The 17,730-nt window shown below is 41.1% G+C and overlaps 1 protein-coding gene across 2 annotated transcripts in view; it reads right to left on the reverse strand.

Moving 5' to 3' along the window:
- Positions 1-17,730, reverse strand: part of NEK11 (NIMA related kinase 11) — a 386,870-nt gene that overhangs the window by 199,035 nt on the left and 170,105 nt on the right. For both annotated transcript variants that reach the window (XR_011020552.1, XM_068234487.1), the window contains exon 5: positions 7,874-7,938. Coding sequence is in view for 1 of the 2 variants with exons in the window: in XM_068234487.1 (XP_068090588.1) it covers positions 7,874-7,938 (65 nt within the window). In the remaining variant the exon portion in view is untranslated. The remainder of the gene's footprint in view (positions 1-7,873; positions 7,939-17,730) is intronic.

Here is a 17,730-nt window from a genome sequence, read left to right on the forward strand (position 1 = left end):
TTTTACCATCTGTTTCAAAGGGGTCCTTCACAGTAAGAGAGGTTAAAATCTGGAATATCTTACCTCAGGAAGTAGTTATGACAGACTCTATATATCTGCATTTAAAGAGGGCTTGGATGCTTTCCTTGCATTGAAGGGCATCCATGGCTATAGTTACTAGGTTATTCCCAAGAGAGTATATCTAGGGATCGATCTGCCTGCCATCTGGGTAGAATTGTTCATTTTAATGCTAATTTGCTCGGCCCTTGTAAGGTTTTTCACCTTCCCCTGGATGAAAACTGGAATATGTGTGGGTTCAGGACAGGTTTTTTTTTTGTTTTGTTTTTTTCTGGTTGAATTTGATGGACGGGTGTCTTTTTTCAACCAAACTAACTATGTAACTATGTAAACCTCCATATGCTTCTGACTTCAGGTGTCCTTTAATGGACCCTTAACCCTCAACAAGACTATCCTAACTTCAGTACAGTATTTTGTTTATTTAGTTATAATTCAAGTTACAGACATACTGGAATTACTGCAATTCATATTTTGCTTAACTAATGTTACAATCTGCTTTTTCAATTTTACAAGTAAAGCCTATTTTAAACAGGTCCATTTATGTATTCAAAATAATTATCTGTGACAACATAAATTCTGCCTGGGTACCAAACAGTTTTTAAATTTGATACATGAACATGTGTTAACCCAAGACAGGCTAATTTCACAGAGAGTACAACTTAATTAAACAATTTTCTTCAAACACATCTGCAGTCTAATTACTATATCAGTATTCAGATTGTTATGTTAAATAATTAACACGTCTATATTTTGTAACATAAAATGTTATGAATTTTGTGAATGTTTTCCCCTCAGTGATTAGATTGTGCTTTTTTAATAACCATATTTGAAAGCAAAAGTACAGTAACATTAAAGATTGATAAAACATCCTGTACATAATTGCTGTATAAGCCAAACTGTAATTTAATGCCATTATAATGAATTACCTTTCTGTTTCAATCTCTCATCTAGTAATGATTTTTATAACTGCTTAAAAAAAGTTCTTCCTAGAAACTACAGATCTGAATTTTGCAAACTACCTAGCTCATGAAAAAACTTGTTTGAAGATGAACTGAAAGGCAGTTTACATTCTAAAGATTACGTTCAGGGTGGTCTGTAGCGGCAATGCAGCACCTATGCAACATTAATAGTGCGGTGCAGGTGTTGCAGTTTACCGGCATCGTATCACATGACACGCAGTGCATTATCACTATAGATGTCACGAACATAGAATTTTCTGTTTGCAAACGCGAACGCGAACTTCCGCAAATGTTTCGCAAACCGCCATAGACTTCAATGGGCAGGCAAATTTTAAAACCTACAAAGACTGTTCCTGGCCACAAAAATTATGAAAAAAAAAGACTGGACAGGGGCATGCCGGATGGGGATTTATGCCAAAAGTCTCATTAAAATGTATGGAGTTGACGCAAAGTCGGGTTTTAATCCCTAAAGGGCGTGGCTGGGTGTCAGCAGGCTGGGGAATGTCTCACACAGAGAAATGCAATAGCACTATCAGAATACAGTGAAGTAATAATGTACTGGAGTTGTTCTGTGCCTGCAACTTAAAGAAAACCTGAACTGAAAATAAAAGTCAAAATAAACATACACAAGTCATACTTACCTCCTGTGTAGTCTACTCCTCAATCTATTTTTCCTCTCCTGCCTCCTGTTTGTCCACTGTGATCAAGGGAATTCTCCGTCCTCCATTTTGAAAATCGCTATTACCCTATAACAGCTTCCTGGTCAGCACACTGTTAAACTGTAACATCGCCCACTTGAGCCATAGGGAAACATGCACACATCAGTTCTCCTCTCAGCTGTAACTGACAGCAACTGATACATAACTGACAGCAACTGATATATTTCAGTTCTGACAAAATGTTGTCAGAACTGGAAGGGATCACTGTAAGAAGAAAATGGGGAGCTTCTGAGAGGAACTGATGGCAAGGTAACTATGTAATGTTCATTTGAAGTTACCTCATGTGTTTATTTTAAATAATTTTACTCAGTACAGGTTCTCTTTAATGTCGCAGCATTAGTAGTGTGCACACAGCTCTGGGTGTCAGTGGGCTGTGTCGTGTCACACACAAAAAAAAACACAGGATACCGATGTGCTAGTGGGGGGTCCAGGAGGGGGTGCTAGCTGATTGGCTGCCATGTGTCTGCTGACTGTGCCACACTCAGTCTCAGTCCAACTTCAGGGACCCAGGTCCATTCAAAGAAAAGAACTTTCCAGCGATCTCTAGTGATGTTTACTGGAAATCAGAGGCTGAAAGTAGCAGAAGTTACCATGTCCCTAGTCAGAGATGCAGTAACACCCCGGCAGTGAACCCAGTCGCCATTGCTAAGCCCCATGCAGTCACTGCATTGCTCTGCAATGCCCGCTCTATAAACAATAAGACAGCCATTATTGCGGACCTTATTCAGACATGCGATTTTTCATGCATCACTGAAACCTGGATTGATGCCAATGCGGGCCCCACATTGGAAGCAACCATCCCATACAATTACTCAGTCCTAAGTGAGGGAAGACGAGACCGCAGAGGAGGGGGTGTAGCAATTTGTGGCAAAACAACTCTGCAGCTCAGGGCCCTGAATGTTGGCTTAACAAAGTCCTTTGAATGTATAGGTGCCCAGATCTCAGCTGGTAAAGGCTTCAAAATTTTAGTGGTTTATTGTCCCCCCGGAGATGCTGACCCATTCCTACAGGAATTCTCAGAACTTCTGGCCATGCTGGCTCTGTCTTATCCGAGATGGATCATCCTTGGTGACTTCAACATCCGGGCTGATAACACTCAATCACAAGATGCAAATGAACTAATAAATCTCATGGGTGGACTAGGCTTCACACAAGTTGTAAAATCAGCTACCCACAGAGGAGGGCATACGCTAGACTTACTGTTCCACCTCGGAATGGACATTAGTAACATAACAGTAACCCCAGTGGTGTGGTCAGACCATCACATAATACAGTTTACTATTGAACATCACCCTATCAAGCAGCTCCCTAAAGAAACAATCAAAACCCGTCCCCTGAGTAAATTAACACCGGAGAGGATAACTGCCAACCTGGATTTTACAAATCTGCTCCACAGTCAAATGGACCCAAACTCTCTAGTAACCCAGTACAACAACACGATATATGAAACACTTGACAGTATTGCCCCATGGCGCACCAAATCAGCAACCAAAAAGCAGAAAGCGAATTGGTTTGACAAAACCATCATGGATCTAAAAAAGAAAGGGCGCAGACTAGAAAGACAGTGGCGTAAATCAGGGACTGGGGAGCACAAATCTAGCCTAGTTCAACACCTCAGACAATACCAACAAGCAATAACCAAGAAAAAATCAGACTTTATCTCGCACAAAATATCTACAGCCAACAACAGAGCTGCTCAACTCTTCCACACAGTGGAATCACTCTGCAATCCTTCCTGCCTAAAAGCCCCAACCACATACTCCAGGGAAAGGTGTGAAGAATTCTCTGCCTTCTTCACAAACAAGGTGTCTACCATCCGTGCCAGCATTACACCAACATCAATTGACCACTAGACGTTGCATATGCCTACTACCGTACCACCATGGCAAGTCTTTGACACTGAGTGTAGAAGATTTTGGAATTCTCATTCAAAGTCTCCGCCCCACTACCTGCGACCTGGATCCTGGCCCAACTGGATCCTTAATGCAGTGCCCAGCGCTGTTCAGGCCAGCACTTCACAAAATCACTCAGTGCTCCTTGCAAAGTGGACTTTTCCCAGAAGAACTAAAGAAAGCAATCATAAAACCCCTCCTGAAGAAACCATCACTAGATCCTGATTCTGTAACCAACTACAGACCTGTGGCGAACTTACCATTCCTATCAAAAGTTATCGAGAAAGCAGTCGCCAACCAGCTAGAAGCCAGGCTTACAGATAACAACATCTTTGATACTTTTCAGTCAGGATTCAGGAAAAGGCACAGCACTGAAACAGCATTAGTCCGAGTAATGAATGATCTACTTACTGCAAGGGACAAGGGTGATTGCTCAATTCTGATTCTTCTTGACTTGTCAGCAGCATTTGATACTGTGGATCATGAAATACTAATCCAGCGACTGAAGAATTACTGTGGCCTAAGGGGTACTGTTCTTAGCTGGTTTCAGACCTTCCTATCTGGCAGGACACAGCAAGTATGTCTGGGCACACACTACTCTAATCCAGTGCCACTTGCCTATGGAGTTCCACAGGGTTCTGTACTATCACCATTACTCTTTGCAGTCTACATGCTCCCACTGGGCAAAATAATCCAGAACTATGGTTTAGGATACCATTGTTATGCAGATGACACACAACTGTATCTGTCCTTCAAGCCTGGAACCCAAGACCCATCAGCATCCATATATGCGTGTCTAGTGGATTTACAAAATTGGATGAACACCAGCTGGCTGAGGCTGAACTCTGACAAAACAGAGGTGTTGGTGGTAGGTGGTCCACACATGATGGATAAAGTTCAAAACGCTCACCACCTCAAACTAGCAATTGGGGGAGATACTGTACAGTATAAAGACTCTGTGCGAAACCTTGGGGTGATCCTGGATGGAAATCTAAAACTCAGACAGCAGGTATCAGCTGTTGTCAAGTCTTCCTTCTTCCATCTAAGAAATATAGCGAAAATCAAACACCTTATCCCAGCTGAAGACCTACCTGCCCTGGTTCACGCATTTGTATCCTCCCGCCTAGACTACTGCAACGCCCTGTTAATCGGATCTACAGATAAGGTTCTGCGCCCCTTACAGCTAGTACAGAATGCTGCAGCCAGACTCCTAGTCAATGCCCCCCGCAGCTCACACATCACCCCAGTACTGCAAACTCTTCACTGGTTGCCAGTAAAATGGAGAATCAATTTTAAGATCTGCCTGCTGACATTCAAGGCTCTACACCACATGGGACCCAAATACATAGCGGATCTATTGGAGCTTTATGCCCCTCCACGCACCCTCCGCTCTGCCAACAAGATGAAGCTGGTTATTCCCAGGATACACTTAACATTTGGTGCTCGGGCCTTTTCCTATGCAGCCCCTACTCTATGGAACTCACTTCCACAATCAGTACGAGAGGCTCCTTCTCTGGACAGCTTTAAAAAAAGGCTAAAAACTCACCTCTTTTCCCTAGCCTTTGAGACTGCATAATGCAGGGTCACAGCGCTTTGAGTCCCCAGGGAGAAAAGCGCTATATAAATATTATTGTTATTGTTGTTATTGACTGTGAGGTAAGGGGGTCAAAGTTTAGCTCAATGATAATTGAACGCGACAAATTTTCACTGTTCACGGCGAATGCAAACAGCGAATATTCACAGAATACTGCTCGCTGGCGAACAGTTTGGGCCATCTATAATTAACAGTTCCAGTGATGCATACTTTTCATTGACTGTATGTTCTACTGTATGTGACGCAGTGCACAGATAATGTGCAGCTGCACTTTCCTGATCCATTGCATTGCGTTCCTACTGTCACAGGTAAATCAATACCAGGCAACACAATTGTTAAGCCAGTGGAGCTGATTTCAATCAATTATACTGAGTGGGACAGCTCTACATTGTGTTCAAAATGCATGCAGCAGTATGTTGTCAGAATGCAATGGGGAGCATTGCATAAGTGTGCCCATCAGTGAGTGCTGTCAATGTATTGGCTGATGTCCCTGTGTATCAAACACACTGATTGGTGTTGCTGAAATCTACTCAGAAGGGTGGCAGTGTGCCCACAAACTTAGCCAGCGTATCCTACTCAAACACAATCAGGCAAAGTTTTCATCACAAAAACTAAATATGCAATTAGGCAGTGTTTCCCAGCAGCAAAACCTCCCACAACATAATTAGGCAGCCTGTCCCATCAAACATATAATTAGGCAGCATATCACATCAATAGGTAGAGTATTCTCTAAACATTATTATGCAGTATTCCCCATAATTAAAGTTTGAAATCTTCAAAAAAAATCGCAATTAGGCAGAGATTTCCCCAAAATAAGAATCAAACAAACACCCCCCCCCCCCACCCCCAAATCCCCAAGCATAATTAAGTAAGTACCCCCTTAAATACCCAAACTTAAATAGGTGCAGCACCTCCTAAATGACCAAGCATAGTTAGGCACAGTCCCCCCAAATACTCAAATATAAGTAGTTAGAGCCACCACCCAGTAAATCCCACAACATAATTAGGCATAGCCCCTCCCCCAAAAAATAAATAATAATAAATAAATAAAATCCCTGCACATAATTCAGCAAGAGTCTTGCCCCCATATATCCAGTGTTCCACTCCACCAAATGTCAGTCGATTGCTGTTGTGTACAGAGAGGTAAGAAAAGCTTACTATAGTGCTGCATCAACAAAATATGCTATAATTACCGTATGCTTAATTTACCTCAGTGGATCATTCTAATATTGGACTTAATTGTTATGATCTTTTCTATCACATTTTAATCACAGATTCAACAATCATTACTTTGCCATACCAATTCCTGTGCACTATGCATTATTACAGTACGCTTTTCAGCTTCTGATGAATGTACAACATAATGGCTTCTTACACTGGGTACTCAAATGCAGTAAGCAGCTCATAAATTGCTAATTTTATGTTGTAATAAACAACTGTTTCTGTCCTCTCAATACACCTTCATGTTTGTTCGTTTTTCCGGGAACAAAACTAATGGGGGAGGACAATCACAAATAATTCAAAGTCAAGAATTGACTTCTCATTTCAAACAGATAGTTTCTGCATTAGTGTTTAGGGATGTGTGTGTATAACAATTTATAAAACAGCCTCACTGTCATACTCACAATTTTCTTATGCTTATGCGCACAATGAAAAGCTTACTGACATGAGCCCATAGAGAACTTCTCCAAATTGCTTACTTTGTGCTATAAAAGTCCTCCCCTCACAACACTCTGTGCTCCTAGCTTAACATTGATAATTGCTTTGCATTGTACTTGTTATTGAGGTCGGTTTTACCCCTGATTTTTGCATTGCGGTGCGAAGCTTCTGCCGCATCCCACCGCAGCGCAAAAAAATTTGCCCTGCGACAGAGTACGCCGACAGAGTCATATGCATACCGCCCCCGTTCAGTGACGTACTCCATTTTGGCCAGGAAGTACGTCACTAGAATACCCGTTAGTACATGCATGTGCGCTGCGATGCACCACGCTCCTTTATTTATACTACGTGTGTCACCCATAGAATTCATAGAGAAACAGGAGATGCAAATTATGTAATTATGATTATTATGAAAAGGGGAGATGCATTTAGGATGCTCAGATGTTACTGAAAGTTTACAATTCCATCTTGCACTTTGACAAAGAGGACCCACTCTGGCCACGAAACGATCATTGGTATCGGACATCAAGTACATGGTTGATTAAACACTCACTTATTCTAGTGTGTGCAGACTTTTTGGATTCCTTCTGATTTACTCACCACGACAGCTACAATTTACAATGCGATCTATGGCAGCGCCTAATTTCGCGATAGTTGCCAGGTCCTAAAACAGCTGTCTTGTGTATTCCCTATAAATAGAATGTAGAGTTGCAACCTACAGATGTATAGTTTTATAAGTATTTGGTAAGGAAAAGGCAAGCTGTTGTTGTCATTGACTTGTACCTTGATTGCATATGACATTATCAGCTATCCTTGTATAATATCATAGATTAAAAACTTTCAACAGGAAACCAGTTAACAAAAGCGCCAAATGCTGTGACTAAGCTTGTGATTTATGAGACTGAAAGAAAACACAGAACAACACATAAATTATGTAAAGACATAAATAATCAAATCATCTCCACATCATTTATATGGGTCAATGAATCTTACCAATTTTAAGAAGATTAGCCTTCAAAAAGATATTCTTTGCTTTTAAATCTCTATGAAGTATTCTCCTAGAAAGACAAATAAGAGGGGTCAGATGAAAACACACAACACAAAATCTGTTCTACACAAAGTAATTGTCTTCATTGAAAGTACACATGATCTAGTGCCAGGAAATCTGTCAAGCTAATAATTAGGCCGAGGAGATCATCATAATAAAACCGAAGGAAACAAGATGAATAGGGAGAGAATATATGTAATTAAGCTGACAGCCTACATACAAAGGAAGAAAAAATAAGTAACAGTGATCTGTTTGGTTGCAATAAAGATAGAAAATAACTTAAACAAACACAGTTGATTAAAGCATCAATAATCCCGTGAGTTCACATTGCATGATATAGCTCAGTGGCGGAACTGAGAAGTATAATCCACATATATTAAGCTAAACATGGGTGGATGAAGGCAACGGAAATTATACAGATTGATCCTTTTAAATAAATATCAAGAGAAAAGTAATCCTACACAAATGATTTACTCCATATGCAAACAGAGATTGCATAAAGTAAAACGGGCAATGAGACCTTGCGTTGGCTTTATCCATTATACCATTCTTTCTACACTGACTTCCCATCATCTTCCAGAAAAACCAATGCAATCATCCAAATCTATCAGTAATAATAAGTATATGCAGTAGGAAAAAGGTAAAGAGGCGCCCAATATTCATAAAACAATTAAAAACACTAAAATAAGCAGTTTATTATTACTATTAAATATTTCCATTTAAAGTGAGTTGTCGTCTATGAGGTAAGCCACTTACATTTCTTTTTTTAGTGTTTTTCATTGTTTTATGATTATTGGGTGCCTCTTTACCTTTTTCCTGTGCCACACTCCCCTACATGGTCCAGTGAGGGGAGTTCCATACACCTCACCTGAGGTGGAATTCCAACACCTTACGGATCTAGAGTGCATGAGATTTTTTAATTAGAGAGCGACCGCCTCCAGGATTGCTGGCTTACCTGAGTGGAGTCAGGTTTAAGACACTCCACTGCGGTGGCGGCGCTGGAAGTGTGTAGATGTACTCCGCTCCCGCTCTCTCTCCGTGTCAGCTGTTTGGGGTGAGAATATATCAACACCTGGTCCTGAGGGGGAGAGGGGGGTCGGGCACACATGGGCATGCTCTGCATGCTCAGCAGTATCTGTTATGCGGCTTTGCGTCCTGGGGAAAACGCTACATAGTAAAAAAATTAGATTGATTTTTAACTTCCGCATTGCCTTTTTGGCTCCCTTAAAAAGTAAATAAAACATTGCCAAAGAGATTTAAATTTCATTTTTAGGGCTGACAGTTTTACTCTTTAAGTGGTCAGTTGCCCCGTGTGCAACCCACCTTTGTGAGTATTCCCTTTTTGAACACAATTATATGTTCCTCTATTTGTGACATACTGCACAATTTGGGCTCCCGTTGTCTTTGTGTTTCTTTTCTCAGTATTTCACACAAGTATATGCAGTAATACATTTGAAGAGTCCTCCAAATAAATCTTTAAAGCAAAATTCCATTGTGATAACAGAAAAAAATGCAGGTTATAATGCAATAATTTTTGCAAGTATTATTTCAGGTTCTTACATTGTTTTTAGGTGCACATACAGACACCGGCATTTGAAAAGGTCCTAACAAAAAGTGCTATTTGCAACTTTCAGTCTGCTTTAGTCACTTCATTTATTTCAGGTGTGCAAAAGAAAATCAGAGGTTTTGCTCTGAGCAGCCAATTGCTTATGTAAGAAGATGGGATTTTGGAGATGTACCACAGAACATAGTCCAAACAGTGTTGCCATGGTTGCAAATCTGAACCGCCTGAAAATATTAGAAATTCACAGCACTTTGCAATTTTAAAGAGTACTCGAGCTGAAGCTCAGGTACAAAATTAGATACGTTAAGGGAAGCCTCAGGATCTTATTGAGGCTTTCCTCTGTATTCTGTCCCCCTTCGCTGAGCGCGGCCCCTGTAAGATTAGAGACAAGGCATATCGAAGTAGAATTGCTTGGAGCTTGTTTACACTGTATGTACTGCATGGAGTTGGGCTCATCAAAATACACTCTAAGCTTAAAGTAAGGGCTAGTTTATGTTTGTAACTGCACAATTGATCTGCACAGTAGCTGAAGGACAACAGCTAGCTGGTTGCTGAACATGCTGTACAGAGATGGTAAGACTTTCCCACAGCACTACCAATGTTTTATTGCTTTCCATGTCTCGTTTGGAGAGACTTTTCATGACTTCAAGCTTCAGATAGCTCTGCCATTGGAACAGGAAGGGGAAGTCTCAGCTGGAATCAATAATACAAAAAAAAAAATGCTCTGGCTGGAACTGCACTTTTTATTCAAGCTGTTGGTTTCCATTTAAACTCTACAGATCTTGCTGAATCTTTAGTGATTCCCAACGCCTGAGCACCGCCTGATCGTATTGTTCTGAATCGACTCAAGATTCTCGGCTAAGGCGATCTTTATTGTCCGTCAAGTTCAATTTGGCATGTATACGTTGTTTAATATTGGGGCATCTAGCAATCTGGACCCCTTAAATTGTTATGGTGCATTACAGTCACTCTTTCTAAAGGTTGGTTGTTAATGACTGTCTCCAACAATACATGGGCAGCACGGTGGCGTAGTGGTTAGCGCTCTTGCCTTGCAGCGCTGGGTCCCCGGTTCGAATCCCAGCCAGGGCACTATCTGCAAAGAGTTTGTATGTTCTCTCCGTGTCTGCGTGGGTTTCCTCCGGGCACTCCGGTTTCCTCCCACATTCCAAAAAAAAAAATACGGATAAGTTAATTGGCTCCCCCTAAAAAATTGGCCCTAGACTAAAGTACTTACACTACATAATATGGACATATGGTAATGGTAGGGATTAGATTGTGAGCTCCTTTGAGGGACAGTTAGTGACAAGATATATATATACACTGTACAGCGCTGCGTAATATGTCGGCGCTATATAAATACTAAATAATAATAATAATAATAATACATCTGTATTATTACTCCTGTTGAGCCCGTTGTGTGTGGTCCGGTGTAAGTAATGGAAAGAATCCAAAGACATAACAACAAAAGTTGTTCACGCGATACCTTTAATAAATAACTGCACAAGGTTTCTTTGCAAGCTTTCAAAACTTAAAGTTTATTTTTCAGGCATGTAACAGAACTGGATCAGAACTGATCCAGAGGAAAGAAAATCCACACGGTAAACAGCAGGAGTACCAATAGCAATCAATCAGATTTCACCTTACTGCAGTCAAAGTAGTAAAATATGAATTACTAGCAGACCCAAGCCCGTTTAAAAAACGGGCTCTAGGGTCTGTGTTTTTCGCCGCCGCATGTACTGCGCACGAGCGCGCGCGCACCCGCCGCACACACGTGCACCCGCCACACACCCGGCCGCCCACTCACACGCCCGCCTGGCTCCTTGGCCCCGTCCCTGTCCTCCTGTCTGTGTGAGGCTGGGTTCATGCTGCGCACATGCGCAGTAGCAAAAAGCATGGACCCAGCTACACAGAGACAACTGTCCCTGCTGTGCGCAGGGACAGTTGCCTATTATTATATAGAATGATTGTTATGAGTTACTGCACCTTACACGTTCGTCTCTTTCTGAAGAAGTAAAATAGTGGTCAGAACAAACCTTCCTGGTTGTCGGACTTCCCTGAATAGTCTTCGGTAGTCGCTGACTTTAGCCACATAGTTTTGCTCCTCTTACTCTCTGGCAGGTCTCAGAGTATTTTTTTTTTTACATGCTCTACACTGAACAACTGTTAGGAATCATGTACTGGTATTTCTGCTGGTGGCAGTATTAACTTTGACTGCCATGGACTTCCACTATCCATCAGCAAGTGACCATGTTTTACCCTGTCAACCCTGGACTCCCACCATCCACCAGCAGTCTTTCAATGACTGTAAGAAGGAAATGCAGTTCCCTGTTTGGCCTGCGGATAGCTTCAACAGCTATTGCTCACCACAAGCTGCATCCTGTGCTTGTTCATCACATGGACTATTTAAGAACTGCCTCTTCCTCCTGCTAGTGGACAAAACTTTGTAGTAACTTGCAGGCCTTAGTTTCTGGACATTCCTGTACCCATTTCCTAATCTGTACCTGTTCCTTGATCCCTGTGTTTTAATCTGCTAAGCCTACTGCTAACCCTACTTTCCTGTTTGATTCTGCTATTGCCTGCTCCTTTGATACAATGTTGATTGTACTGCATATATAGTGTGTGTGTGTGTGTGTGCGTGCATGCGTGCGTGTGTGTGTGTTATAATGTTTTGTATATCTCTCCTGCATTTATTGCTGTGTAATTAGTTGGATAGATAGTCAGGGTTTTTGGTATAACGTGTGTACGTTGCATGTCCTAGTTTGTGGGAGATTCCTTGTATATATCTTGTGTTGGAGTGATTGCATGTAGTTTGCACTTAATTTGCATTTCTATTTGTATGCACAGTTTTATACTATATTGCTTTTCAATAAATATTATTGCACACTGTTGTCCTTGTCTCAGTGTCAGTATCTCTGCAAACTGTGTTCATTTCTTGAAAACTGTCTAGTAATCGTAACAACAATAAAGCCTTGAAAACACTGTTTATCCATAGAAGTCAACTAATTAGGGATTAAGGGCAGTTTTTTTTAAATAGTATGCCCTCATACTGCTAATAAGGGCCAATTCACACTCGGGCACTTTTTGGCTGCAATTGATGCTTTGCTGATCGCAGGCAATCAGCAAAGTGCTACTGCACAAGTAATCCTATGCGATTACTCTCACTGCAGCAATTGCAGCGCGTTTGCAATTATATCAAACCTGAGGACAGGATGCAGTACTTTTCTACAAAAGGCTTTGTCCTGAGCTGACTGCAGATCCATTCTAAAGTTTCTGATGTATGCATTGCAACTGAACCAGATGGCTGCTTTGAAGATCTGTTCAAAGATTTCTCATCCTTTCAAAGCCCCGGTTGCTATTCTTTGATAGCTGACTTAACCTAATTAGCTATAGTTCATTTTTTCAGTCTTTATGTTTTTTATTTTTACAGTAAAACAATTAAAAATCACTCGTTCTCGGAAGGCTCTGGTGTTTCCTAAGCAAACACACATCTCCTACCATCGAGAGAATGATTTCAGGCCTAAGCCATTAAAGAGACTGTAACAAAATGTTCAGCCTTATTTCTTCTATCCTATAAGTTCCTATACCTGTTCTAATGTGGTCTGGATTACTGTAGCCTTTTCTAGTTGCACTGTCTCTGTAATATATCTAATCTTCTTTTCTTTGTCAAGCTTTGTCGACCCAGAGAGGAATGGGCCTCTGTTGTAATTAATACAAGTTATGCACACCCCCTGCAGGCTCTGTGTGCTTTGTTTACTCCTCTGCTTTCAGTTTCAGCTTAATGCAGTTTGTGAGGCTGAGGGGGGAGGGAGCTGCCTGTCACATGCTGAGAAACTGTGAGAATCCCAGACTAGAGTGCAGATAATTCGCTATGTAATAAAAACTTGTAGTAAACACTCACCTAAAGGATTATTAGGAACACCTGTTCAATTTCTCATTAATGCAATTATCTAATCAACCAATCACATTGCAGTTTCTTCAATGCATTTAGGGGTGTGGTCCTGGTCAAGACAATCTCCTAAACTCCAAACTGAATGTCAGAATGGGAAAGAAAGGTGATTTAAACAATTTTGAGCGTGGCATGGTTGTTGGTGCCAGACGGGCCCGGTCTGAATATTTCACAATGCAATGGTGTGAAAAGGGAAAAACATCCAGTATGCGGCAGTCCTGTGGGCGAAAATGCCTTGTTGATGCTAGAGGTCAGAAGAGAATGGGCTAAGTGATTCAAGCTGATAGAAGAGCAACATTGACTAAAATAACCACTCGTTACAACCGAGATATGCAGCAAAGCATTTGTGAAGTCACAAGACACACGATCTTGAGGCGGATGGGCTACAACAGCAGAAGACCCCACCAGGTACCACTCATCTCCACAACAAATAGGAAAAAGAGGCTACAATTTGCACGAGCTCACCAAAATTGGACAGTTGAAGACTGGAAAAATGTTGCCTGGTCTGATGAGTCTCGATAGAGTAAAAATGTGGCCTAAACAAAATGAGAACATGGATCCATCATGCCTTGTTACCACTGTGCAGGCTGGTGGTGATGTAATGCTGTGGGGGATGTTTTCTTGGTACACTTTAGGCCCCTTAGTGCCAATTGGGCATCGTTTAAATGCCACGGGCTACCTGAGCATTGTTTCTGACCATGTTCATCCCTTCATGACCACCATGTACCCATCCTCTGATGGCTACTTCCAGCAGGATAATGCACCATGTCACAAAGCTCGAATAATTTCAAATTGGTTTCTTGAACATGACAATGAGTTCACTGTACTAAAATGGCCCCCACAGTCACCAGATCTCAACCCAATAGAGCATCTTTGGGATGTGATGGAACGGGAGCTGTGTGCCCTGGATGTGCATCCCACAAATCTCCATCAGCTGCAAGATGCTATCCTATCAATAAGGGCCAACATTTCTAAAGAATGCTTTCAGCACCTTGTTGAATCAATGCCATGTAGAATGAAGGCAGTTCTGAAGGTGAAAGGGGGTCAAACACAGAATTAGTATGGTGTTCCTAACAACCTAATAATCCTTTAGGTGAGCGTATATACACACACAAACACATATACATGTACACATATTAGTGTATGTGTATATATATATATATATATATATATATATATATATATATATATATATATATATACAGTGGGATGCGAAAGTTTGGGCAACCTTGTTAATCGTCATGATTTTCCTGTATAAATCGTTGGTTGTTACGATAAGAAATGTCAGTTAAATATATCATATAGGAAACACACACAGTGATATTTGAGAAGTGAAATGGAGTTTATTGGATTTACAGAAAGTGCACAATAATTGTTTAAATAAAATTAGGCAGGTGCATACATTTGGGCACTGTTGTCATTTTATTGTTTCCAAAACCTTTAGAACTAATTATTGGAATTCAAATTGTCTTGGTAAGCTCAGTGACCCCTGACCTACATACACAGGTGAATCCAATTATGAAAAAGAGTATTTAAGGGGGTCAATTGTAAGTTTCTCTCCTCTTTTAATTCTCTCTGAAGAGTAGCAACATGGGGGTCTCAAAACAACTCTCAAATGACCTGAAGACAAAGATTGTTCACCATCATGGTTTAGGGGAAGGATACAGAAACATGTCTCAGAGATTTCAGCTGTCTGTTTCCACGGTTAGGAGCACATTGAGGAAATCGAAGACCACAGGCTCAGTTCAAGTTAAGGCTCGAAGTGACAGACCAAGAAAAATCTCAGATAAACAGAAGCGACGAATGGTGAAAACAGTCTAAGTCAACCCACAGACCTGCACCAAACACCTACAACACCATCTTGCTGCAGATGGAGTCACTGTGCATCATTCAACCATTCGGCACGCTTTACACAAGGAGATGCTGTATGCGAGAATGATGCAGAGGAAGCCTATTCTCCGCCCACAGCACAAACAGAGCCGCTTGAGGTATGCTAAAGCAAATTTGGACAAGCCAGCTTCATTTTGGAATAAGGTGTTGTGGACTGATGAAACTAAAATTGAGTTATTTGGGCATAACAAGGGGCGTTATGCGTGGAGGAAAAAGAACACAGCATTCCAAGAAAAACACCCTCTACCTACAGTAAAATATGGTGGTGGTTCCATCATGCTGTGGGGCTGTGTGGCCAGTGCAGGGACTGGGAATCTTGTAAAAGTTGAGGGACACATGGATTCCAATCAGTATCAGAAGATTCTGGAGACCAATGTCCAGGAATCAGTGACAAAGCTGAAGCTGTGCCGGGGCTGGATCTTTCAACAAGACAACCACCCTAAACACTGCTCAAAATCCACTAAGGCATTCATACAGAGGAACAAGTACAATGTTCTGGAATTGCCATCTCAGTCCCCAGACCTGAATATAATTAAATATCTGTGGTGTGAGTTGAGTGTGAGGAGGAACCTGACGGGATTACAGCAGGACAAGATGAGCTGACGAGTCAAACTATCGGTGGGGTGGTAAGAGCCAGCTGTCCTGCAGCATATACCTTACATAGTCGGGAGGAACTGTGCAGCCTGAGCCTTGTCACGGCTTATGAATATTACCATATAGGCCAATACAGCAGCCACATTATCCAGCACTCTGGGGAATTTAGATTGGTACTGGTACCAGAGTGAATGGGATGTGTGTGGGTATGCTGAGCAGTGTGGTGTTAAGGAGGGCTCCGCATTATTTTTAATTGATTTTAGGGTAGGATGGTGAGTGTTTTCTATTTTCCAATAAAGGTAATAATTTAATAAATCCCTGAGCGGCAGCAGGTTTCTTATTATTATTCAAACTGTAACTGTTCTATACACATGCAGCTGCTCCTGTAATTTACAGTGAAGGGTTAACAATCACGGGTGAGTGAGAAAGACAGCTTTATTGTTTTGACGTGAGTTGAGTGTGAGACAATGTGAGCTGTCCATACTCGGAAGCCATCAAACCTGAATGAACTAGAGATGTTTTGTATAGAAGAATGGTCCAAAATACCTTCAACCAGAATCCAGACTCTCATTGGAACCTACAGGAAGCGTTTAGAGGCTGTAATTTCTGCAATAGGAGGATCTACTAAATATTGATTTCCTTTTTTTTTTTTGTGGTGCCTAAATTTATGCACCTGCCTAATTTTGTTTAAATAATTATTGCACACTTTCCGTAAAACCAATTAACTTCATTTCACTTCACAAATATCACTGTGTGTGTCTCCTATATGATATATTTAACTGACATATTTTATCGTAACAACCAACGATTTATACAGGAAAATCATGACGATTAACAAGATTGACCAAACTTTCGCATCACACTGTATATATATATATATATATATATATATATATATATATATACACACACAAACATAACTTCCTGGTTAGCGGCCATGTTTTTTATTTGTAAACACTGCCTAAAAGTGTCAATTAAAAGCCAGGATCGCGGTGGGAAGCGGCAGAAATGGCAAAGAGGGATGCAGAAGATGAAAGTGACTCGATTGGTATGTTTTTTATTGTACAAATCGGACAGTACAGATTCTCTTTAAGGACAAGTGTATAATGTGTAGGATATTACATTTCCATAAAGAACAAAGTCATAACATCCTGCAACCTATAGAAACTGAAGGACATCTTCAGTAAAAAGGCTGGATAAAAATTCAGAATAAATATGTTGCTTAAATAATAAAAATATGCTGTGTTACAGGATAAGGCTTGTATTTCAATTATGCTCTTGGCTGTAGATACTGCGACTAGGAGAACAATCTTAAATTTAATAATAGTTTGTAAAAGAGAGGTCTTTAAATGCTGGCTCCCTTATGCCCACAGACTTCAGCAAATCTTATGATCAGTGCATTACTAGACAGAGGGAGCTCTGAAATGTTAGGGAAGACCTCTCCAGCCATCAGAAAGGGCAGTAGAGAGCCAGTCCGCAGGTTGTATATCCCTCTATGGGACTTGTTGTTACTTCCACAAGCCTTTAAAGACCTCCCTTTTTAAACCATTATCAAATTTAAGACTGTTCTCCTAGTGGCAGTATCTACAGCCAAGAGGATCATTGAAATACAAGCTTTCCCCTGTAAGAGTGGCTGCATAGTGTACTGGTTAAAGGGGTTCTGTTGACATTTTTTAAAACAAAAACTGCAATTTACCAGGGGCTTCTATCGGCCCCCTGCAGCTGGAACGTCCCACGCCGTCCTCTTCCGATGCGCCATTCCCTACCGGTGCCATTGGTGTTATTATTCATCTAACTAGACAAACAGA

This window comes from Hyperolius riggenbachi, chromosome 5, assembly GCF_040937935.1.
Source record: "Hyperolius riggenbachi isolate aHypRig1 chromosome 5, aHypRig1.pri, whole genome shotgun sequence".
Lineage (NCBI taxonomy): Eukaryota > Metazoa > Chordata > Amphibia > Anura > Hyperoliidae > Hyperolius > Hyperolius riggenbachi.